The 25,921-nt window shown below is 44.5% G+C and overlaps 1 protein-coding gene across 2 annotated transcripts in view; it reads right to left on the bottom strand.

Annotated features, from left to right (window-relative positions):
• The window catches only part of ADAMTS17 (ADAM metallopeptidase with thrombospondin type 1 motif 17), a 508,325-nt gene that overhangs the window by 113,701 nt on the left and 368,703 nt on the right, over positions 1–25,921 (bottom strand). Inside the window, exons 16-18 of one of the 2 annotated variants that reach the window (XM_089655532.1) lie at positions 23,507–23,581; positions 5,228–5,308; positions 1,725–1,882 (exon numbers count right to left, since the gene is read on the bottom strand). In XM_089655532.1, the coding sequence (XP_089511658.1) occupies positions 1,725–1,882; positions 5,228–5,308; positions 23,507–23,581 (314 nt within the window). The remainder of the gene's footprint in view (positions 1–1,724; positions 1,883–5,227; positions 5,309–23,506; positions 23,582–25,921) is intronic. The other variant, XM_089655533.1, reaches the window with a different exon arrangement.

Here is a 25,921-nt window from a genome sequence, read left to right as displayed (position 1 = left end):
GGGGCGATCAAGGAGTTAAATGTGCTAATCTAATGTGTGCGTAAAATGTAGTGCTTTTACTCGGTGCCGTGTTCGTTGTTCTCTCCCTGGACGGCATAGGGGGCAGCAGGGAGTGCACACATACTCGGAAATAGGAAGCGACGTAAGATTGCGTCGCTTTGCCTAGAGCCACTGCTCGCCCTCACATTGATGGCAGGCGGGCGACAAGCAGTTAAAAAAAAAATGTTCAAAAAAAATTTCTCTCAATTTTTTTAAACATTTTTTTTAAAAACATTTTTCTTTTATTTACAATTTTAAAAGCAGCGCGTTTGCGGGTGCCGGAACCACAGGGAAACCGCATGGTCAATAACCCTGCGGGTCACGTTAGGAAAATTGTGCATGCACCTTTTTCTGCAGGAAATGAATGAAACAAAATGAATGGAAAGCACATGTATGTGAACAGAGCCTTAACTCACTCTCTTCTACAGCATCCTAAAACACATTCTACACAGCATTTATGAGTTCCAGAAGGCAGGGGGTGGGGATCTGATATCACATACTGCACAGCAGAGAGCTGAGTGTAATCTGAGACATGAGCTGGGCTCGGCTGTCCCCTGGGATTCTGTGGTGTCGGCATATCCTGTCACAAGTGCAGACAGCAGAGGGAGGAGAGAACAGATAGGAACCACACTTGTTGCTTTGGATTGAGGTTAGTACACACTATGGAAGGGTATGCTTTGTTTTTCATTGCACTGGTTTACAACCACTTTAACCTCCCTGGCGGTATTCCCGAGTGTAGCTCAGGGTAAAGTTTCAGCACCACAAGCGGTAACCCCGAGCTACACTCGGGAATACACTGCAGCGTTGCTCCGGGATCTCTTCTTCACTTACCTTGTCCTTCACTCCCGCGATGTCCCTCCTGCAGTGTCCCCCGCAATGTCCTCCGGCCGATGCCAGCATCCGTCTTCTGGGTTCCGTTCCCTGCGAAATCAGGACGTACGGGGGACGGAACCGGCGGGAAATTTAAAAATGTGAAAAAGTGACATTCACTAAATACACTAAAATCACATAGTATAACATTCCTGTATCAACCCATTTCACATACATTTTGTCCCGAGTGCTTTGTCCGGCGCCCTGCCTGCATTTTTACTGTTCTTTCTGCCTGGAAACTGAGAAACGTCCATGGCGTCCAAAAAGCGTCCCTTTAGGTCAAAAGCGGTTTTAGACCGGCTAGCGAACAGCGATAGTAAATCAGAACCACTTGCAGAATTGAGTGATAATGATTCGTGGGGGAAATTTGTCATCAGACACTGAAAATGATTTTGCGACTTTGCTCAGCGATGTGCAAACTTGGCGCTATATTTCAAATTTCAGTGTTTTTGGTTTGATCACATTATTGAATTAAATGTATTATTATTACATTATTTTTTAGGATTTATTAAATTATAATTTAGGATTTTGTGTTTAAAATTTTTATCAAACTCGGGATGCTTACTAGACTCTTGTTCGGACAGATTTCAGTGTGTTTTTCCTAAGAATTACAGGCCTACAATAAAAAAACTACGTATTTCCATGCAAAAAAATGTACCGCTTTGAGCACAGAAATATGGACATAATCAGACCACTAGGGAGGTTAAAGTGAAAGCATGACCTCTGTGTCCAGACAATTTCAGTGCATGTTGTATTGCTACCTATACACCTACAAGAAACAAGAAAAAAAAAAAAGGAAAATGTTAATATATTACCATCAGGTGTAGGGGTGTTTTAGTGGGTCCTTTAGCGGATATCTTTTCCCAGAGTCCCCGTCGCACATATCGGATGGTGGTTCCTGCAATCTGAAACTCTCCCGGAAGCTCAATTTTCCAGTCACTGTTGATGGATTTCTTGATGGAATCTTTCAGAGCTGAACAAGTTCAGCATAAAAAAAAAACAAACAAAAAAACAAAAACAACAAAACACATAGTTAGTTACCGGTGCGACCAGTCCTGATTTCGGCAGGCCAATACCCACTTTGTTTAGGGCAGCAGCCAATACTTTCCACGGTTTATTGGTGACAGTAACAACATGTGCTCTATAGGAATGTCCTGACTTCCCTGCGCCTGCGTCTATTTTTCTTTAATTCTCTCTGCTCGCCGTTCCACAGTGTTCTCTCTTGAATTCCCACATTCTCTTTTCTCATTTTGCAGTTTTTCCACGGAGTCGTTGCCAAATCCTCAACCTTTTTTCTGCTACCTATAGCCCGTGTGCTGCTACTCAGCATCCAAGAGCTGAAATGGCTACAAGCATCAAATTACCTTCTTATATCCTTGACTTGTTCCTTAGCAAACATTCTATTTTCTTTGGCTTCTGCAGGTACAAGAGTCCATGAGTCGACGGTTGCCGGTGCCCGCACACATGTTGGCGTGGGATGTGATATTATGATTTAAGGGACTTTTTTCCCTTCTTCATCGAAAAAAAATCCTAGAAGGTGTCTGTATAGTATGAATGTGGGTCAGTTCTCACTTGCTCGGCATACAACACATCCCTTTAATATGCAAAACACACATTGGCTGTATAGGTTGAATTTGGTTTCTACTGCCTCAAATGGGAGGCTGATCTGTTCTCTCAAGTTACATGGATAACTTTTTGAAATTCTTAGTAAACAAAAGACAAACTTCTTGGTTTTTGGATTTGTGATGGAAGTGAGCGCATGTAAATACTCCTGTTTTCAGAAAGTCATGCTGAATTTTGTTAACTTTTGGCTTCCTCGACTTAACCTGGACTGGATAGACTCTATAGCCTTACTCTATACTAGTGTTGGCTTCCATATCTTGCACGGATGATGATTACCAAGCCAGAAAGAGCTGTAGCTAACCAGGACAAATGGCTCTATATCAGTGGTTCTCAGCCACCAGCCTGTAGCGCACTGCCGGGCAGCAGCCTCCCCTCTCCTGGTCCTCCAGAAAGCAACAGGTCCCTTAACCTTCCACAGTGCCTCTCTTAGTGGCCCACAGTGCCCCTCATAGTGGCCCACAGTGCCCCTATCTGCCTAAGGGCCCTAAGCCTACAGTGCTTGTTAACCTCCCATAGTGTCACCCAGCTTTCCACAGTTGTAGGGCCTCCAGCTCTCCACAGTGCCCCCAGTCTCCAAGTCCCCTAACCCCCCATCTGTTGCAGAGCTTTCAGCTCTCAACAGTGCCCTCAACCTCCAACAGTGCCCCAAAGTGCTCCCCAGCCTCCTTGAGAACCTAATTCCCCTACAGGGCCAGCAAGTCTGCTGCACAGTCCCCTAACCCATTCTGCAAACCCCACAGTGACATCCGCCTGAAAGCACTCAGCCTCCAGTGCCCCCAACATCCCACAGTGTCACCCGGTCTTCCACAGTGCCCACATCAAGCCTGAAAGAGCTGTAGCTAACCGGGACAAATGGCTCTATATCAGTGGTTCTCAGGCCGGGCCGCAGCCTCCCCTCTCCTGGTCCTCCAGAAAGCAGCAGATCCCTTAACCTTCCACAGTGCCTCTCATAGTGGCCCACAGTGCCCCTATGTGCCTAAGGGCCCTAAGCCTACAGTTCTCGCCAACCTCCCATAGTGTCACCCAGCTTTCCACAATTGTAGGGCCTCCAACTCTCCACAGTGCCCCCAGTCTCCAAGTCCCCTAACCCCCCATCTGTTGCAGAGCTTTCAGCTCTCCATAGTGACCCAAACCTTCAACAGTGCTCCATCATGCTCCCCAGCCCCCTTAAGAAACCTCATCCCGTACAGGGCCAGCAAGTCTGCTGCAGAGTCCCCTCACCCACTACACAGCCCCCAAAGTGAAACCTGCCTTAAAGCCCTCAGCCTACAGTTCCTCGAACATCCCACAGAGACACCCAGCCTTCCACAGTGCCCCCCAGCATGCTGCAGAGCCACCAGCTCTCCACAGTGCCCCACATTGCTCCCCAGCCTCCTCTAGAAACCTAATTTCCCTACAGGCCAGCGGCAAAGTAACCGTAACACTCCACAACCCCCACCCCCTACAGTGACTCCCACCTGTAAGCCCTCAGCCTCCAGTATCCCCTAACCTCCCACAATGCCCCCTAACCCATTCCGCAACCCCCACAGCGACACCTGTCTGAAAGTCCTCATCGTCCAGTGCCCCCAAACTCCAACAGTGCCCCAAAGTGCTCCCCAGCCTCCTAGAGAAACCTCATCCCTTACAGGAACACCATGTCTGCTACAGAGTCCCCCTAACCCACTCCACAGCCCCCGCCCACTACAGTGACTCCCACCTGAGAGCCCTCAGCCTCCAGTGCCCCCCAACCTCCCACAATGCCCCCGTCTGCTACATAGCCTCTAGCTCTCCATAGTGCCTCCAAACTCCAACAGTGCCCCACGCTGCTCCCCAGCCCCCTCCAGAAATCTCATCGCCTACAGGACCACCAAGTCAGCTGTAGTGTCTCCTAGACCACTCCATAACCTCATCCCGCCAAAGTGACTCCCAGCCCTAAGGAGAGCCTTCCAGCATTTCAATACATGTTTTGCATTCCTATAAATTTTATTCTTTACTGTTGGGGCATGGAAGGTTTGAAAGAATTTACAACGCCCTGGTCTCAAAAAAGCTGAGAACCACCATTCTATATTTACGTTGCATCTATGTTTCTAGTGATTTTCGATGATGGACTTGAAAGAATTATGTACATGGCTTTTTTTACGTACACAGTACTATTATACCCTATATAAACACACTTGCTACTAAATGCACCAAAAATGCAGCAAGCCAGATTTTGTAAAGCTGAATTCCAGGTAGGGTTTTTTTTTTTGCATAGTTACATTGGTCCAGCTTGTGCAAATTTAAGTAAGCAGATGTCATACTGGTGGCGTTGCTAGAAAGCAGAGAATCACTGTAGTAGTCACCACTACTACAGTGATGGCTGCTGTCTTCTGGATCCTGTACCGAGCGGCTGCCCCGCTGCATAGTGAACACAAGGGGGCGTTCACTTTGCATGGGCACCATGCAAGGCGCTCTTTGATTGGATGAGGTGGAGAGGCTGGGCAGTGATGGCGCCATCTCCACCTCCTTCATTCATAGAACACACTGAGGTGATTTACTAAAACTGGAAAAAAAAAAGGCTATACTATTTTACTACTTTATAAATTGACTCCAATAAAATTCACAGATGTGATCTGTGCCTTCAAACACATCAATTAAATATAGTATTGACTAGTTCACAATCATTATCTAGACCATTGATTGTCAAGTTCACCCAAAAAGCTTCTAAAAGGTTTACCCAAAAAGCTGTGCGCCGGCTTATCCTCTACTACCCGGATCCTCCTGGCCCCTGCAGGGATGACAGCAGCCTCAATGTAACCTGTAAAGAGAGGACGGTGGTGAGCAGCTCCGGTAAAGACGTGAGAACATTTTACGAGACAATAGAGGAGTGAGAAGAGAGCAGAGTACACAGGAAGATACTACAAGACCAGACACACAAGACATACCCAGACCGTGTACATACAACACATGGCTGCTGTGCAATGGAAAGCCAACAATGTGCGGAACAGGACAACAACCATGTCTGACATGGAGAATGGGCTTCATTCATCAAGGGCGTCTAAAGGATGAACTGTCTGAATTCCTTGATTCTTCTATTTTACACATATGCTGGCAAATGACCGCTAAAAGCCGACAGGTGGTCCTCCTCATCATAGGTCTTAATGTGCATCTATATCTAAAACCAAAAATGTCATAAATAGCAGCTCACCAATCATTAGATGTGTCCTGGCTGAGATTAGGGATGTTGTTAGGCACTTATACACAAAATAGTATAGAAGTACAAATTTATTAATACAATTGAAATAACTGCTTAAAGTGTTACTATACCCAGGACCCTGCATTCCCTTTATCCGGTCTCCCCGGACCCTGCATTCCCTATATCCGGTCTCCCCGGACCCTGCATTCCCTATATCCGGTCTCCCCGGACCCTGCATTCCCTATATTTGGTCTCCCCGCACCCTGCATTCCCTATATCCGGTCTCCCCGGACCCTGCATTCCCTATATCCGGTCTCCCCGGACCCTGCATTCCCTATATCCGGTCTCCCCGGACCCTGCATTCCCTATATCCGGTCTCCCCGGACCCTGCATTCCCTATATCCGGTCTCCCCGGACCCTGCATTCCCTATATCCGGTCTCCCCGGACCCTGCATTCCCTATATTTGGTCTCCCCGCACCCTGCATTCCCTATATCCGGTCTCCCTGCATTCCCTATATCCGGTCTCCCCGGACCCTGCATTCCCTATATCCGGTCTCCCCGGACCCTGCATTCCCTATATCCGGTCTCCCCGGACCCTGCATTCCCTATATCCGGTCTCCCCGGACCCTGCATTCCCTATATCCGGGCTCCCCGGACCCTGCATTCCCTATATCCGGGCTCCCCGCACACTGCATTCACTATATCCGGTCTCCCCGCACACTGCATTCACTATATCCGGTCTCCCCGCACCCTGCATTCACTATATCCGGTCTCCCCGCACCCTGCATTCACTATATCCGCTCTCCCCGGACCCTGCATTCACTATATCCGGTCTCCCCGCACCCTGCATTCCCTATATCCGGTCTCCCCGGACCCTGCATTCACTATATCTGCTCTCCCCGGACCCTGCATTCACTATATCTGCTCTCCCCAGACCCGGCATTCACAATATCTGGTCTCCCCCGGACCCTGCATTTGCTATATCCGGTCTCCCCGGACCCTGCATTTGCTATATCCGCTCTCCCCGGACCCTGCATTCACTATATCTGCTCTCCCCAGACCCTGCATTTGCTATATCCGCTCTCCCCGGACCCTGCATTCACTATATCTGCTCTCCCCGGACCCTGCATTCACTATATCTGCTCTCTCCGGACCCCGCATTCACTATATCCACTCTCCCCGGACCCTGCATTCTATATATCCACCCTCCCCGGACCCTGCATTCCCTATATCTGGTCTCTCAGGACCCTACATTCACTATATCTGGTCTCCCCGGACCCTGCATTCACTATATCTGGTCTCCCACTGTACACACAACATGGAAATGCAATTATTTTAGTAAATATAAACTGCTAAATACCTTTTCCCATCAGCAGTATATAGCAGTCTTGTGACTTATGTCAGTGTCCAGCTGAACATTGGTTAATCTTGTAGGAGGAGTTTACATTCTCCCCTGACTGCATGACCCCTGGCCCTCTGTCTGGACAGCGCTGATTGGCCCTGTGCTGAACACATGCACCCTCTCAAAAAAAAAAAAACTCCCTAGCAATACAAACTGAACTGAGCATGTGCAGAGTGACTCCTAGAGAGCTCCGTACTATCAGCAGATGGATTGGGGAGGACAGAGAAGACCGGATCAAACAGCCTTTTTACACAATGCAGTGGATTAACTCCTTAGGATCAACAGTGAGTATAACAAGCATGCTTTACTGCATATACAGACTGATTGGACTGTTGTGGGTCTAGTAACACTTTAAGGACCGCCTGCCCACAATGTACTGAGGATGGGCAGCTCCTACAGGCACAGAAACGTACCTGTCCTGGTACTATGTACTCCATACTCATTCATGTGGGGGGAGGGGGAGGTTGGGGGCCCATTGTTAAAGAGGACTTCCAGATTCTGATAAGCCCCCAGCCCGCAGACCCCCACAACCACCAGCTAGGTTTGTGAGAAAGAAGCCCTTGTCCCCATCAAGGGGACAAGGTGCTTTGGGGGGAGGGCTGCCCCAAAGCACCCCCTCATGTTGAGAGCATGTGGCCTGGTATGGTTCAGGAGGGGGGGCACTTGTCCACTCCCCTCCCCTTTCCTTGCCTGCTGGACTGCATGCTCGGATAAGGGTCTGGTATAGATCTTAGGGGGAGACCTCATGCCATTTTTAAAAATATTTTGGCGATGGGGTTCCCCTCAAAATCCATACCAGACCTAAGGGAGGGTCTGGTATGGATTTTATGGTGGGATCGCACACCAATTTTTTTGTTACATTTTGGCATGGGGTTCCCCTTAAAATCCATAGTAGGCCCAAAGGGCCTGGTATAGACTGGGGGCGGGGGGGGGGGGGGGACCCAACGCCTTTGTTTTCACAATTTCTTATTGCCAGCAAAGGTTTATTTTTACATTCAGGTGCCAGCGGGAATTCCCACTGACAGCTGATGACTCATCCGTTGTGAAGGACGCAGCGGCTGGCTATTCACTGGTTGTTAAGGACACTGGTGGCCTCGGATAAAAAAAAACCCAAACTCTTCTAAAAGCTGGGCACCAGCGTTTAGCAGTGTATGGGAGAATTTAGTAGAGTTTAGGAGTTGTCAGCATTTTTATTGCCAAAACGCTGCCGCTCCAGAACACGCTGGCAGTGGATTTTTTTTCTGCCACAAAACTCACTTGCCAGAAAATGCTGCTAAAAGCCTATGTGTGCATGAACACATAGGATAACATGCAGGGGAGTTTAGAGGCAGTTAAAAAAAAAAAAGTCTGATGTCCAAAACAGCAGCTGTAAACACCCAGTGTGCATGAGGCCTTACGTCTGGAGGAAAAGATATTTAATCTCTAAATATGGAAAGGCTTCTTCGCAGTAAGAGCCGTGAAAATGTGGAATAGACTCCCTCAGGAGTTGGTTGTGGCCAGCTCAGTGGATTGCTGTAGGAAAGTCCTGGATTCTTTCTTAGATACACAGAATATAACTGGATATAACATTTATAGGTAAAGTTGATCCAGGGAATATCTGATTGCCTCTCGGGGGATCAGGAAGTAATTTTTACCCCTGCAGCAGCAAATTAGATCATGCTTTATTGGGGGTTGTTTTGCCTTCCTCTGGATCAACACTAGGATTGTGTATATAGGATTGTAAAAAAAAAATTCCCTTCTATTGGCTGAACTGGATGGACTTTTTTCAACCGGACTATGTAACTCCAAAGTTACACTGAAAATTAAGCGACTTTGTAGTCGCACAAGTGTGATCGGAGCCTAACTGGCCAGATCACAAGGTAAAAATATAGGCAAAAAAAAAAAAGACTAATGCAGCCACCATATCTAAGAATTGGTAAACTGTGATATAATACATTTTTGATTCTCGATTTAATACCACTTTAAGCTGGCCATGTACTGCATGAATGTCTGATAGTTCCCAAAAACCCACCCAATGGGTGAACAACAAATCGAAGGAGTGGGATGGAAATTTGTTGGCCAAACAGCAACCAATCAGATGCAGCCGCTGTTCAGGAAATTTGAGAGCTGGAGAGGCCAACTGTCAAAATACAAAAATCCAGAGCGGGAGATTTATCCCTTGATGCTGTATACGGTGGATGGAGGAATCTGCTATATTTTTGGGCAGCACAGTGGCTAAATGGTTAGCATTTCCGCCTGGCAGTACTAGGGTCGTTGGTTCGAATCCCAGCCACGGCACCTCCTGCCTGGAGTTTGCATGTTCTCCCTGTGCCTGCGTGGGTTTCCTCCAGGTACTCCGGTTTCCTCCCACACTCCAAAGACATGCTGGTAGGTGAATTGGCTCCTGTCTAAATTGTCCCTAGTATGTGTATGTATGAATGTGAGTTAGGGACCTTAGATTGTACGCCCCTTGAGGGTTAGGGACTGATGTGAATGTACAATATATATGTAAAGCGCTGCGTAAATTGACGGTGCTATATAAGTACCTGAAATAAATAAATATTTTTGGGGGCTAAAAAAAAAAAAAAAAATAGTTTCAGGCCATCTTTATTCCAAACATTTTGATTAATGAGTTCTGATAAGAAAATGAGCTGTATGAAGTGCTGACCTACATTTTCTAGACCAGCCTGGGAACATGACAGATGGAACTCATTGGCTGCGGGGAGAAACCGCTGTAGATTAACTTCTCCCCAGAGCTTTCAATAAACTTTATTTTCTTCAAAAGACCAGCAAGCAAAGAAACATAAAATGCATGAGTAGTCAGCGCTCGTTGTAGAAGATACAAAAATATCAACATCACAAACACAATGGGGTTGATTTAATAAAGGCAAATAGGCGGCTCACTTTGCAAGGGAATTTTCCTTTGCTTAAGCCCCGTACATACGATGAGAATATCGGGCAAATGATTGCCCGTTTTTTTTTTTCTTTTTGCATGATAGTCTCATATTAAAAGTGAAGAGGTTACTCAAGTTACGAAAATTCTTTTGATGCAATGTATTGTATTTGTAATGTATGTTCGGACAAAAACTGTACCGATTCAGCCTGGGTCCACACTGATGCAGTGCAGCATTTTCCGTGCAAATTCCGCACCGCATCACAATCGCAACCCGTTCATGCGAACCGCTGTGGGTGTGTATGTTAAAGCGGAGCTCCACTCACCCTGTCAAAAAATAAAAGTCAGCAGCTACAGAAACTGTAGCTGCTGACTTTTAAAAAACAGCCACTTACCTGTCCCTCGGTGTGTCCCCCGCAGCCCGTTTCACCGGCCGTCCTGTATTTACCACAAGGCAAACAAGGCATTTGCCTAGGGCAGCACTTTTCAGGGGGGGCAGCACTGCCCCTTGGAAGAAGGGACACACGTGGCATGGGGACCTGGTGGGTTCTGAGACAGGCTGCGGGTTTCAGGACGGTGTATGCACAGCCCAACTCGTTCCGGGGGATGTCTGGAGCTGTGAAGGCGAGTGTCTCTCTCTCACCATGGGGGATGGTGGCTGGTGTATGGGGGGCAGTGGTAGTGGAAGGCTTGGGTGAAGGGCAGGGGTGCTCTTGGTCAATGTCAGGCTCTTTCTGTGGGGGGGGGGGGGCGCCAACTTTTGTGTTGCCTAGGGCAGCACAAAACCTAAATACACCACTGCTTGTATTCCTTGAGGCCGGCATCTTTAGTGTGGGCACCCAGCTGTGATAGCTTGCGGCTTCACAGCCGGGTACCCACTGCGCATGCACGAGTAGTGCTGCGCTTCATGAATGGTCCTGTAGTCTTCTTGGACCTGTCATGTGTCCCAAAAGACTACAGGGAGGGAGGGTAAATAGGACCAGAAGTGGGAGTGGGTACCTGTCCAATTCAGGTACCCACTCCCCCCCACCCCCCAAAGGTGCCAATCCTTAATGGGGAGCAGTCCTTAAAGCGGAACTTCCCCTTTTGGGTGGAGCTACGCTTTAAGTTAACACTACCCCAAAATCGATTAGCAAAACACGGTGCGATGTGAATCAGATCGCATGGGTGTGAATACCCATGCGATCCGATTCTAGTGCTGACCAAAAAAAAAAAAAAGGCTCCTGCACCTGTTTGGTGAGGATGAGGTGCGATTTTGAGCCATACAAAATGTATGGCTCTGATCGCACCGCACATAATTCGCATGTGATTTGCACAGGAATGCAGTGCGGTTCCTGTGCGAATCACATGCAATATACCGCACCGCATAGTGTGTGAACCCAGGCTCAATGAGAATTGTACAAAAAAAATTTTCGTACTTGTCCCTTCGAATAATTCCAGATGAAAGCTGTGTATGAATGATCAGATTATTATACAATCGCTTTGAAAGCAGAACTTTTCGTTCAATTTTCTGATTGTGTGTACTTGGCTTTAATAAATGTGGGGTAATTTAACCCCTTCCCACCAACAGTATACATATATGCAGCCCCACTGGACTGCGATTTTTTCCACGGGGCCGTATATATGCGTATCTTGGCGCGCTCCTGGCACAGAAACTGGGGTCTTACTGGAAGCTCCGCGTCCTGTATTAACAATCGGCTAGCCTCTGATTGGCTATCACAATGATCAGTCACTATGACTGCCACTGTGTTTTCTCTCTGACTATAGAAGAGAGATACACTGGAGTTGATTTACTAAAGGCAAGTAGATTGTGCACTTTACAAAGTGCAGTTACTCCACAGCTTAGTAAATGAACAGACTGACTACCATCATCCAATCATGTCCAAGCAAAAATGCGGTTTCTTTATTTTCCCTGCACCTGATTGGGTATTCTTTGCAAAGTGAATCTTTACCTCATTTACTAAGCTCTGGAGCAACTGCAACATTGCAAAGTGCACAGTCTATTTGTCTTTAGTAAATCAACCCCAACGTATCTCTCCCTCTCCTTGCAGAACGAAAAAAAAAACAAAAAACATAACTGTGTGTAAAAATATATATATTATTATTATTATTATTATTATTATTATTATTAATAATTAAAAAAAAAAATCTAGATCAAGGATTGATCTAGGTCAGTGCTAGGATTGGTGATAATTTTACAATATAACTATCTCATTAAAAGTAAATAAATACATTTATAAAATTCACTGTGCAAATGTGAAAAACAGAAATAATTATAAATATCTCATTAGAAATAAATAGATAAATTCATAAAGTCCAATGTGCAAATGGTGCAAAGCAAACAATAAATTATATATATATGTGAAAAGTAAATAAAATAAAAAAGATTGTTTAAAAATTAAAAATTATATAAATTCATAAAGTTCAGCAGCAAAAATGTGCAAAAAAGAAAATGTGCAAAAAAGTTTTTAAATTTCAGCAGGGAGAAGATGCTGGTAATATACTCTCCTTTCAATCTGCTTATGGTGATATGGATGGAAACCTATGGAAAGGAGAGTATACTACCAGCATCTTCTCCCTGCTGAACTTTAAAAACTTTTTTGCACATTTTCTTTTTTGCACATTTTTGCTGCTGAACTTTATGAATTTATATAATTTTTAATCAATCTTTTTTATTTTATTTATTTTTCACACACACATATATATATATATATATATATATATATATGCTTGCTTTGCACCATTTGCACATTGGACTTTATGAATTTATCTATTTATTTCTGAGATATTTATAATTCTTTTTGTTTTTCACATTTGCACAGTGAATTTTATGAATTTATTTTTAATGAGTTATATTGTAAAATTATCACTATTGGATTTAATCACACACTTTTTATTTTTATGTTTTATCAAACACTGTGGTAATACAATTAGATTAATTTAGGTAATGATGTTGATAAGTTGATATTGTCACAGTATATATTAATTAGTGGTATATATTTTTAAATATATAGTATCGGCACGGTAATATTAGAGCGTGGTTAATTATTCATTATTCTTACGTAGCTCACGTCTTATGAGGGTGAGAAAAAATTCCAGCGATCTAATACACTGATTTTTGACTCCAGTGGCTCACAAGTTCATTTAAATAATACAGTGCTAGGATTAGTGTCTGGGTCAAGTAAGCATCAAAGGTAAAAAATCACGGTCAGTATATTTTGGACGTACAAAACTATACGCCGTACACATCTAAACGCGACATTTTAGACCCTGTCCGAATGAACCCTATTTGCCTTTAACAAAAAAAAAAAAAAAAAAGTCAACCCCACTGAGCAGACGGACAATGTGGAAGAGAGATATGATGGTGCACTTAGGAACAGTAAATGGAGTTTTAATATGTAAAGTAAATACAGTGGTGTATGTGATAGGACATATACAGGGAGAATGACTTACAGTACACTAGAAAAGAGTGAGGGAAAAAAAAAAAAGCATGCATATGAAAATATACCATGCACTCTGTAATACACACAAAATGAAAAGAGACAAGAATGCAGAAGTTGCAAACTGTGCATGTAATGTGTGTGGCACCACCCCTTAAGTGACTGGGGCAGATAATGGGAGGTGGGCAACAAGCAGGGCCGGGACAAGGGGTGGGCAGGAGGGGCGGCTGTACTGAGCACAGCAGAGCAAGGGAGCTGAGAAAAGACACCGGGCAGTAAACCCATCCTATGGCAAGCATTATCAATGGGGGGGGGGGGGGCGCAGTTCTTCACCCTTGCCATGGGAGCTAGATGAACTTGGCAACAAGTATAGACTGTGGGTGAGCGCATGTGAGAAGGTGTTGCCAGGTGCCACTCTCCACCCTACAAGTGGGTGTGTATAACAGTGGAGGGAATGTATAAATCCCCTCATTGGGTTTCCATAGACAGGCCCAAGGAGGTGCTAACCTACCATATTTAAAGACGATCTTCACCCTAGAACAGTAGTTCTCAACCTGTGGGTTGCGACCCCTTTGGGGGTCGAACGACCGTCTCACAGGGGTCGCCTAAGACCATTGGAAAACACATATTACTGATGTGTAAAGAGCAGCTACTGTGTAGAAAGCAGCTGCTGTGTTGAAAGCAGCCACTCTGTTAAAAGCAGCTACTGTGCTGAAAGCAGCAGTATTAGAGGTAAAACGACACTCATGAATTATAATTACTGGGTAAACAATTTTATGGTTGGGGGTCACCACAACATGAGGAGCTGTATTAAAGGGTCGCAGCATTAGGAAGCTTGAGAACCACTGCCCTAGAACAAAAGAATTCAAAGTCAGCAGCTAAAAATACTGAAGCTGCTGGCTTTTACTAAAAGGACACTTACCTGTCCATAGATCCAGCGCTGTCCTCACCCAGGCTGGTTCTTCGCAGGTCTTCAGGTCCCTGGCCCTGGCATGTTTATTAAGGGAAGCTGACTGTGACGTCTTGCAACTTCACAGCTGGCCTCCCACATGCAGGAGGCAACATGCAAAGAGAGGGCGGGGACGAACTTCTGCTTGGATTGTCTAGGCCAGTGATCTCCAAATTTTCTAATGAAAGGGTCAGTTTACAGTCCTTCATATTTTAGGGGGGGCCAGACTGTGGCCAGTGGGAGTAAACAATGCCCATTCTTTGGTATTTGGGGAGAAATAGTTGGTGTCAGTGGGAGGAGTAGTGCCCTATTTTTGTTGACAGTGAAAGGAATTATGCTCCATCACTGGTGTCAGTGGAATGAATAGTGCCCCATTGTTGGTACCAGTGGAAGGAATAGTGGCCCATTGTTGATGCCAGTGGAAAGAATAGTGGCCCATTGTTGATGCCAGTGGAAAGAATAGTGCCCCATTGTTGGTGTCAGTGGAAGGAATATTGCCCACCTGTTGGTGCCAGTTGAAGGAATTATGCCCATCACTGGTGTCAATGGGAGGAATATTGACCCATTGTCAGTGTCAGTGGAAGGAATAGTGCCCAATTGTCGGTGTCAGTTGAAGGAATAGTGCCCCATTGTTGATGTCAGTGGCAGGAATAGCACCTCAAGGGCCAGTAAAGATAAGCAAAGGGATGCATCGGGCCCCAGGGCTGCAGTTTTGAAATCACTGACCTAGGCGATCCAAGTGGAAGTGGGAGCAGGTATCTATCAAAACTAGGCACCTGCTCCCCCTCCCTTAAAAAAAATAAATAAAAGTACCAAATGCGATAGAGAAGGGGGTGGAGGACATAAAGATGAACTTGCTATTTTGAGTGAAGTTCTGCTTTAATATAGCCCTGCACAACAGTGCCGGTTTTTCATGCAGTCCCTTGGGAAAATTAATTGACCCACCCCTGGGTTATTTACTAAAAGTGTGTGATGAGCAGGGGCGGACTGACCATTTGGAAACTCGGGCACTGCCCGAGGGCCCGGGTCAGTAGGGGGCCCCATGAGATGCCCCTGGTACCTTTTTCATAGGCTTTTTTGAGTTTGGGCAAGGACACAGGGGCCCCATGATCCCCTATTGCTCGGGAGCCCCATGAGTTGTCAGTCCGCCCCTGGTGATGAGTATAGATATGGATGTGCAAAGAGCAGAAACACATAGTAATCAGGAAGACATGGCTGTATTAAGCGAAGATGTACAATGGATAAAGGAAAAACACAAAGGAAGGAAAGGATAACGCACATAGAAAAATGCAATGTGAGTAGGTATGCAGTGTATACTGTATACATGTGCAATAGGACTCTGTAGTGGGTACAAAGTCTGTAAGGAGGAAAGCATAACATATTGAAAGAATATATGAGGGCTGTGCCGAAAGTAATGCAAAAGCGGGAAACATTTTATATCACCAAAGGTTGTTCATATTTCACATGTTGGTAGAATAACTCTTCCTCTATAGTAACTCTTCTTCTTTTTCATTGCAGGGATATAATGGATTCCAAACAGAAGCAACATACAGTCATTGAGTTCTCGATGAAGCAGGGCTACAGCCACAGAATGCTACAGGATGTTTAATGAGATGACACCATTGACAAGAGTCACCAATGACAAGGCATTGCTCTTGTCCATGGTGTCATTTCTGTAAACATTATGTAGCCTTCTGTGCAAAATGCAAAAGTGGACATACACTTTATATTAACTTGCATAGGTCATCCAAATTTCACATGTTGGTAGAGTAACTCCTCTTTTTCATTGCAGGTGAATAATGGATTCCAAACTGAAGCAATGTGCCGTCATTCATTTCTTGGTGAAGGAGGGCAGCAGCCACAGAAGGCTACAGAATGTTTATGGACATGACACTAATAACAAGTGTCACCAATGACAAGACATTATGACTGGTGTCATCTCCGTAAACATTTTGTAGACCTCTGTGGATATTGGACAGCCTGTACCCCTCCTTCCTCAAGAACTCAATGTCATCATGTTGCTTCTGCTTGGAATCCATTATTTACCTGAAATGAAGAAGAAGAGTTACTATAGAGGAAGAGTTATATGCAGGCCATAGATGGGGAGAAAACCGGATGATTTTTCTTTAAAAAAAAAAAAAAAAAAAAAAAAAAAAATCGGTCAATCGGCCGACGTTACCAGGAACGGTAAAGAAAGAAAACAAAAAATCAACTGATTTTCATCCCGTCTACAGCCGGCAAAAAGTGTCTCTGCAAAGAGCTCCGCTATTTCTTTGACAGTTCTTTGACATTTATAGCGGCTGCAACATTGTATCTATTTGTATCCATTTAGAAACAAATAGATACAATGTTGCAGCCGCTATAAATGTCAAAGAACTGTCAAAGAAATAGCGGAGCTCTCTGCAGGGACACTTTTTGCCGGACTGGAATTCTTCTTCTTCATCCTCTTCTTCTTCTTCTTCCTCCTCTTCTTCTTTTTGTCTTCCTCTTGCAGGTCACTGCTCATGCGCAGATTTTTTATCGGTAAAAAGATCAGCCGATTTGCCCATCATTGCCGCGAAAATCGGCCGGTCAGCAAAATCGGACGATTTTTTTCAAACTTTACCGATAAAAAAAATCTGCCAAAATATCGAAAACCGGCCGACCTATTAACTCACTAACGATCCGAAAATCGGCCGATTTTATTTTCGGCCGAAAAATCGGCCGATTTTCGACCCATCTATGGCCTGCATAACTCTACCAACGTGAAATTTGAATGACCTCCGTAAGTTAAACAATGTATGCCCACTTACGCATTTTGCACAGTAGGCTACAGAATGTTAACAAAGATGACACCATTGACAAGAGTCACCAATGACAAGGCACTGCTCTTGTCCATGGTGTCATCTCTGTAAATATTACAGTATGTAGCCTTCTGTGCAAAATGCAGAAGTGGGCATAAATCTTTTTATTAACTTACGTAGGCGATTCAAATTTCACATGTTGGTAGAGTAACTCTTCCTCTACAGTAACTCTTCTTCATTGCAGGTAAATAATGGATTCCAAGCAGAAGCAATGGGCCATCATTGAGTGTCTGACAATAAAGGGGTGCATGATGTCCGACATCCACAGATAACTACAGAATGTTTACAGAAATGACACCATTGACAATAGCAATGCCTTGTCATTGGTGACTCATTTCAATGGTATCCTCTCCGTAAACATTCTGTAGCCTTCTCTGGATATCGGATAGCCTGCACCCCTTCTTCATCAAGAACTTAATGATGGCATGTTGCTCATGCTTGGAATCTATAATTTACCTGAAATGAAAAACAAGAAGAGGAGTTTCTATAGAGAAGTTGTCTCCAAACTGCGGTCCATGGGCTAAATGCAGGCCTTTGCTTAACTTTATCCAGCTCCTGGGGCACTATTCCTTCCACTGACAAACAGTGGGGAACCATTCTTCTCTTTGATACCAACAATGGGGCAGTTTTCTTTCCACTGGCACCAATGATGGGACACTATTGCTCCCACTGACACCAACAATGGAGCGTAATTCATCTCACGGATATAAAAAAGTAGGCACAATTCCCCAAATTAATACCAATGATGGGGCACTATTCCTCCAAATATTATTAACGATGGGACACTATTCTTCCCTCTAATATCAATGATGGGGTAAAATTCCTCTCACTAATACCAATGATGGGAGCTATTCCTGCCACTAATACCAATGATGGGGCACTATTCCTCCCACTAATACCAATGATGGGGCACTATTCCTCCCACTAATACCAATGATGGGGCACTATTCCTTCCACGAATACCAACGATGGAGCACTATTCCTCCCACTGATACCAATGATGGGGCACTATTCCTTCCACGAATACCAACGATGGAGCACTATTCCTCCCACTAATACCAATGATGGGGCACTATTCCTTCCACGAATACCAACGATGGAGCACTATTCCTTCCACTAATACCAATGATGGGGTGCTATTCCTCCCACTAATACCAATGATGGGGCACTATTCCTCCCACTAATACCAATGATGGGGCACTATTCCTTCCACGAATATCAATGATGGGATATTATACCTCCCACTGATAACAATGATGGACCACTATTCCTCCCACTGACACCAATGGTGGGACACTATTCCTCCCACTAATACCAATGATGGAGCACAATTCCTCCCACTAATACCAATGATGGGGCACTATTCCTCCCACTGATACCAATGATGGAGCACTATTCATCCCACTGATACCAATGATGGAGCACTATTCCTCCCACTGACACCAATGGTGGGACACTATTCCTCCCACTAATACCAATGATGGAGCACAATTCCTCCCACTAATACCAATGATGGGGCACTATTCCTCCCACTAATACCAATGATGGGGCACTATTCCTCCCACTAATACCAATGATGGGGCACTATTCCTCCCACTGATACCAATGATGGGGCACTATTCTTCCCACTGATACCAATGATGGGGCACTATTCCTCCCACTGATACCAATGATGGGGCACTATTCCTCCCACTGATACCAATGATGGGGCACTATTCCTCCCACTAATACCAATGATGGGGCACTATTCCTCCTTCTAATGACTATGGACACTATGTAATTTTTAATCTCATGGACGCTGGGACATTTTCTACTCCCACTCCAGCCTCCTTTAAGTTTAAAGGACAGTCAACCGGCCCTTTTTTTAAAAAGTTTGGAGACCCCTACTATAGAGGAAGAGTTACCAACCTGAAATTTGAATGACCTATGTATGTTAACCTCCCTGGCGGTATTCCCGAGTGTAGCTCGGGGTAAAGTTTCAGTACCAAAAGCGGTAACCCCGAGCTACATTCGGGCTTACCATGCGGCGCTGCTCAGGGATCTGTTCTTCACTTACCTTGTCCTGCACTCCCGCAATGTCCCCCCTGCAGTGTCCCCTGTAATGTCCTCCGGCGGATGCCGGCATCTGTCTTCTGGGTTCCGTCCCATGCAAGCGTCGGGAAGTACGGGGGACGGAACGGCGTGAAATTTGAAAATGACAAAAACTGACATTCACTAAATACACTAAAATCACATAGTATAACATTCCTGTATCAAACCATTTCACATACATTTTGTCCCGAGTGCTTTGTCCGGCGCCCTGCCTGCATTTTTACTGTTCTTTCTGCCTGGAAACTGAGAAACGTCCATGGCGTCCAAAAAGCGTCCCTTTAGGTCAAAAGCGGTTTTAGACCGGCTAGAGAACAGCGATAGTAAATCAGAACCACTTGCAGAATTGAGTGATAATGATTCGTGGGGGAAATTCGTCATCAGACACCGAAAACGATTCTGCGACTTTGCTCATTGATGTGCGAACTTGGCGCTATATTTCAAATTTTCAGTGTTTTTGGTTTGATTACATTATTGAATTAAATTTATTATTATTATATTATTATTTTTTATTATTTATTCAATTATAATTTATTATTTCGGGTTTCAAATTGTAACATACCCGGGATGTGTACTAGACTCTTGTTCACACAGATTTTAGTGAGTTATTCCTAAACATTACAGGCCTACAATAAAAAAAATACATATTTCCATGCAAAAAAATATACCGCTTTGAGCACAGAAATATGGACATAATCAGACCGCTAGGGAGGTTAATAAAAAAGTGATGGCCACTTTTGCATTACTTTCAGGACAGCCTTCATACAGTGCACAAAGACAAAGCATAAAGTATAAGAAGGACAGAGCAATGCATACAGGATGACGTATATACAACATAACTTATAGATGCGAAAAATATTGAACAATTACAGTTGAATTGAGTCATGTTGCTGTGTTCACAATAAAACAAGGATATAACCCATTCCACTCTGTAAAAAAATAAATAAAAAAAACCCCCCACAGATGTCCTCCACATTAAACATGCAAAAACCCAGAGTTAGCGCTTTGGATTCATAGATGTCACACTTGGACAGTAAACACCCGAGGAAGTCAATGTCAGGCTGAGCAAACCCCAAGATCAGCACAATGCTGTATTCGTGCCTGTATCGTACTCTGGCAAAGCTTGAACAAACACATGATATCACAAAGGCTCACTAAACATACGTGTGAGCCACTGCACTGTAAACAGTCTGTGGATGTTGGGTTTGGCAGACAGTTGATTATGTTGCTCTCATGCCAGACACTCTGACACTTCATCATCTGTCATTCTGCGAGATGACGTTGCAGGGCACGGGTCCCCGGAGTGCAGAGCTTGCAATGGAAGGACTCGGGAGGGGAGTACGGAGAGGCCAGATCTTAGTTTACGCTCAGGATGACATCACACTCATGTTTTTTGACACAAACCTTGTACGTAGTGGTACGGGTGAGCACTGGGACTGCCACGAAAGGCCAGGCATGCATACACACATAGCATCACAAAAATCTGCACAGGACTCCCACTTTTCCCTTCATTCAGGTTATAAAATGTAATTTATCAAAGCGTCTCTTGAATTCCCACAGAGCAGAATTATCTAATATTATCTCTTCAATGGCAGGATCTACTCATTGGGGTTGAAAAGAGATCAATGGTGATAAGCACAATCACCTAACACCTTATACTACAGTCATCAAAAGATAACTTCTAAAGCTGGATGGGCGATTGCTTAAAAATACACCAATCAGCCTTAACATAATGACCTCTAATAAGTAAAGTTGATTACCTCATTACAATGGCACTCAAAAGTGGATGGGGATATATTGGGAAGCAAGTAAACATGTTGGCCCTGAAGCAGAAGTGGACTGACCATTTGGAAACTCTGGCACTGCCCGAGGGCCCGGGTTCAGTAGGGGGCCCAATGAGATGGCCCTGGTACCTTTTTCATAGACTTTTTTGAGTTTGGGCAAGGACACAGGGACCCCATGATCCCCTACTGCCCGGGGGCCCCATGAGTTGTCAGTCCGCCCCTGCCCTGAAGTTGATGTGTTGAAAGCAGAAAAAATGAACAAAACAGTTTGTTGTGTATGGGACTGCGTAGCCACACTAAACCGTGTCCACACCCAGAAGCATCCACAATGGGCACATGAGTATCAGCACTAGATCATGGAGGAATGGAAGAAGCGACTTTGACAAGGGCCAAATTGCAATGGCTGGAGGAAGGGGTCAGAGCAACTCCAAAACTGCCGCTCTTGTGGGATGTTCCCAGTCTGTGGTGTTCAGGAGTTACCAAAAGTGGTCCAAGAAAGATAAACTGGTGACAGGGTCACAGGTGTCCAAGCTTCACTGATGCACGTGGGGGGAGAAGACTGGTCCATGTAGTCCGATCCAATAGAAGAAATACTGTAGCTCAAATTGCCAAAAAAAGTCAATGTTGGTTTCAATAGAAAGGAAGGTGTCAGAACACACAGAGCATCGTAGTTTGTTGAGTATGGGGCTGTGTAGTGGCTGACCGGTCAGGATACCCATGCTGACCTGTGTCCCCAACCAAAAGTGCCTACAATTGGCACGTGAGCATCAGAACTGGACCAAGGAGCAATAAAAGAAGGTGGCCTGGTCTTATGAATCAATATTTACATCATGTGGATGACCAGGTGCACGTATGTGTGAGGAAGGGATGGCACCACAATTTAGTATGGGAAGAAGGCAATCATATTTCCTTTCTATCACATGGATGGCCAGGTTCGTGTGTGTCACTTTCCAGGGGAAGAGATGGCACCCGGATGCACTATAGGAGGAAGGCAAGTCAGCAGATGCATTGTGATGCTTTGTCAAGCACGGGGGTATTCAAACTTTCTAAACAAAGGACCAGTTTACGGTCTTTCAGACTTTGAAGGTGCCAGACTGTGGCCAGTAAAAGCAAAAAATGCTGTGGAGTCAATTGGAGCAAACAATGCCATTTCACTTGTATAAGTGGGAGGATCATTGCCTTTGTTGGTATCAAGGGAAGAAATATTGGCCCATCATGGGTGTCTGTGGTAAGACTAGCACCCTACCGTTGGTGTCAGTGGCAGGAATAGTGCCCTATTGTTGGTATCAGTAACAGAAATTATGCCCCATTGTTGGTGTCAGTGGGAAGAACAGTGCCTTGTATTATTATTATTATAATACAGAATTTATATAGTGCCAACAGTTTGCTCAGCGCTTTACAATATAACGGGAGACAATACAGCAACCATACAGTTCAATACAAGAGGGATAGGAGGGCCTGATCCTTGGAGCTTACAGTCTTAAAGAGAATAGTGCCCCAAAGGCCAGATAGGCAAGCAAAGGGCCACATCTGATCCCCAGGCTATAGGTTGGAGACCACTAGTCTAGTGTAGTCCATGCCTCGTTAGGTCAGGGCTGCTTTGGCAGCACAAGGGGGACCTACTCAATGCTGGGTGGACATAATGTCATGGCTGATCGGTGTATGTTACATGCAGAAAAAAAAAATAAATGATTTATACAAAATTGTGGATAAACATCTAGAATGTGTATGTTATCCATTTTCTAGCTTAGTAATTCGGTATCTCTGGGAAGTGACACTTTGATAAATCATTACAAATATAAGAAATACAAGTCACACCATGACAAGTTAACCCCTTCACTGCTGACTAGCATGCTGGACCCATCAACTGTATAGGATGTCTAGTATCTGCCAGTCCACTTACAGTGCTGTAGAGCCTTTCAGCAACATAGATGTCAAAAACATAATTAATAATAACTGTGTAATTCTCTGCTGAATAAAGGTTATGGCAGCACTCAGAGACACATGCAAAGGCTTATCAGACACTCCTCTGCATGGGGCATTCCTTACCTACACCCTGGCCCGGCTCCAGACCCCATACAATGAATTTGGAGAGTACGTGACAGCACTCTCTTTACGATTGGGAGATAATTGTTGATACAATATCAGATAGGGTCATTATGGCACAGCATGTTTTCCCCATTCTTGTCACCACTTAATTAGCCCCACATTGCCTTTCTGCAGCTAAAACGCCTGTGGAAAGAAACAGTCTCCAGTAACTTACACAATCTAAGGGTGGTGATGTCTACTACAAATATTGTGTGCCTGCAGCAGGAAGGGGTTAAGCTTTGTTGACGAGGATGGAAACCATAGGATGTAGTAGAGCACCAGTAAGGATCAGTCCCAAAGAAACACCAACCAAACACCAAGCAGAAGTGCCCTGGTGGCACTGTGGATCTTACATGTGAAACACTTGGGGACTGGCTTTGCCTTTGTCATGACACATGTGGAAACCTTCTTACAATGACTACTGTTGACTGGAGGAACACAGATAGGTCATGAGGTGACAATGTAACATGAAGAATCTTCTAAAGGCACATCAATGCTAAGGCTATGCCCATATGAATATCTATGTCTGCTGAGAAACTAAAGAAACAGAAAAGAGTAACATTTGGACTTCTTGCCCCCATGGCTCCAAGGCAAACATTGACTTTCATATAGGGTATTCTGCACTGGAACTTCTCCTAAATCCAATTTTGCATGGTAGACATGGAGGCAGAAGACCAACTAAAACGTAGACAAAGACACTTTTTTTGGTTGTTTACAATTTTTTCTATTTTTTAGTCATTATGGAAGAGAGGGTTTACAAACAAACACAAACACGTTATTTACCAGAAGAACACCTTTCTACAGTTTGGTAAACTGTATAAGAATATTAGTTTCTGTGTGTTGAACTTGCTTGTGGAATTACAAGGACTGTACTTCTAGCACTAGCCCTGCTGCTGGAAGTGCTGTGCTGTGATAGACTGGGTTTGAGTTCTGCTCTGCACTACTACCTGCGTTATGCATAATTGTGACTGAACACGGCTCACATCTGCAGCAACGTACAGTTGCAAGAAAAAGTATGTGAACCCCTTGGGATTACATGGAGTTTTGCATGAATTGGGTATAAAATGTGCTCTGAACGTCATCTAAGTCACAACAATAGAAGAACACAGTCTGCTGAACATAATACTACACAAACATTAGATGTTGCCATGGTTTAATTGCACATAACATGTAAACATTCACAGTGCAGGCAGGAAAAAGTATGTGAGCCTTTGGACTTAATAACTGGTTTACCCTCCTTTGGCAGCAATAACCTCAACCAAACGTTTCCTGTAGTTGTAGATCAGACCTGCACAACAATCTGGAGTCATTTTGGACCACTCCTCTTCACAAAACTGTTTCAGTGTAGCAATATTCTTGGGATGTCTGGTGTGAATCGCTCTCTTAAGGTCATGCCACAGCATTTCAATCGGGTTGAGGTCAGGACTCTGACTGCCCCACTCCAGAAGGCGTATTCTGTGCTGTTGCAGCCATTGTTTTGTTGAATTACTTGTATGCTTTGGGTCATTGTCCTGTTGCATCACCCATCCTCTGCGGAGCTTCAGTTGGCGGACAGATGGTCGTACGTTTTCCTGCAAAATGTCTTGATAAACTCTGGAATTCATTTTCCCATCAATGACAACAATCCGTCCAGGCCCTGAGGCAGCAAAGCAGCCCCAAACCATGATGCTCCCTCCGCCATGTTTTACAGTGGGGATGAGGTTTGATGTTTGTGTGCTGTGCCTTTTTTTCTCCACACATAGTGTTGTGTGTTCTTCCCAAACAACTCAATCTTGGTTTCATCTGTCCACAGTATATTTTGCCAGTAGTGCTGTGGAACATCCAGGTGCTCTTTTGCAAACTTCAAACGTGCTGCAATATTCTTTTTGGACAGCAATGGCTTCCTCCGTGGTGTCCTCCCATGTACTCCATTCTTGTTTAATGTTTTCCTTATTGTAGATGTGTCAACAAAAATGTTAGCATGTGCCAGAGATTTCTGTAGGTCTTTAGCTGACACTCTGGGATTCTTCTTTACCTCATGCAGCATTCTGCGCTGTGCTCTTGCAGTCATTTTTACAGGACGACCATGCCTAGGGAGAGTAGCAACAGTGCTAAACTTTCTCCATTTGTAGAAAGTCTGTCTTACCGTGGATACGTGAACATCAAGGCTTTTGGAGATACTTTTGTAACCCTTTCCAGCTTCATGCAAGTCAACAATTCTTGATCGTAGGTCTTCTGAGAGCTCTTTTCTGCGAGGCATGGTTCACATCAGACAGTGCTTCTTGAAACCAGTAAACTCAAAACAGGTGTGTGTTTTTTAAGGGCAGGACAGCTGTCAGCAACACATCCAATATCATCACACTGATTGGAGTCAAGGTTGGCTCACTCCTGGCTCCAATTAGCTCTGGGAGAAGTCATTAAGCTAGGGCCTCACATACTTTTTCCTCCCTGCACTGTGAATGTTTACATGTTATGTGCAATAAACCATGGCAACATCTAATGTTTGTGTAGTATTATGTTCAGCAGACTGTGTTCTTCTATTGTTGTGACTTAGATGACGTTCAGAGCACATTTTATGCCCAATTCATGCAAAACTCCACGTAATCCCAAGGGGTTCACATACTTTTTCTTGCAACTGTATATCAGCAAGGATCTGCACACTTATTTGACATAGGCCAGCAAAATAAAGCTGACCTGCAACAGGTAGAGATGTTTGCTAGACCCAAATGCATCGTTAAACCTCCCTTGAAGAGATTTATGAAACAGGGCAGAAATGTCTGATGATTTGT

This window comes from Staurois parvus, unplaced genomic scaffold, assembly GCF_062004578.1.
Source record: "Staurois parvus isolate SC_StPar_1 unplaced genomic scaffold, SC_StPar_1.0 ptg000845l, whole genome shotgun sequence".
NCBI lineage: Eukaryota > Metazoa > Chordata > Amphibia > Anura > Ranidae > Staurois > Staurois parvus.
The sequence above is the reverse complement of the archived record's forward strand: the minus strand, read 5'-3'. Positions and strand labels throughout refer to the sequence as shown.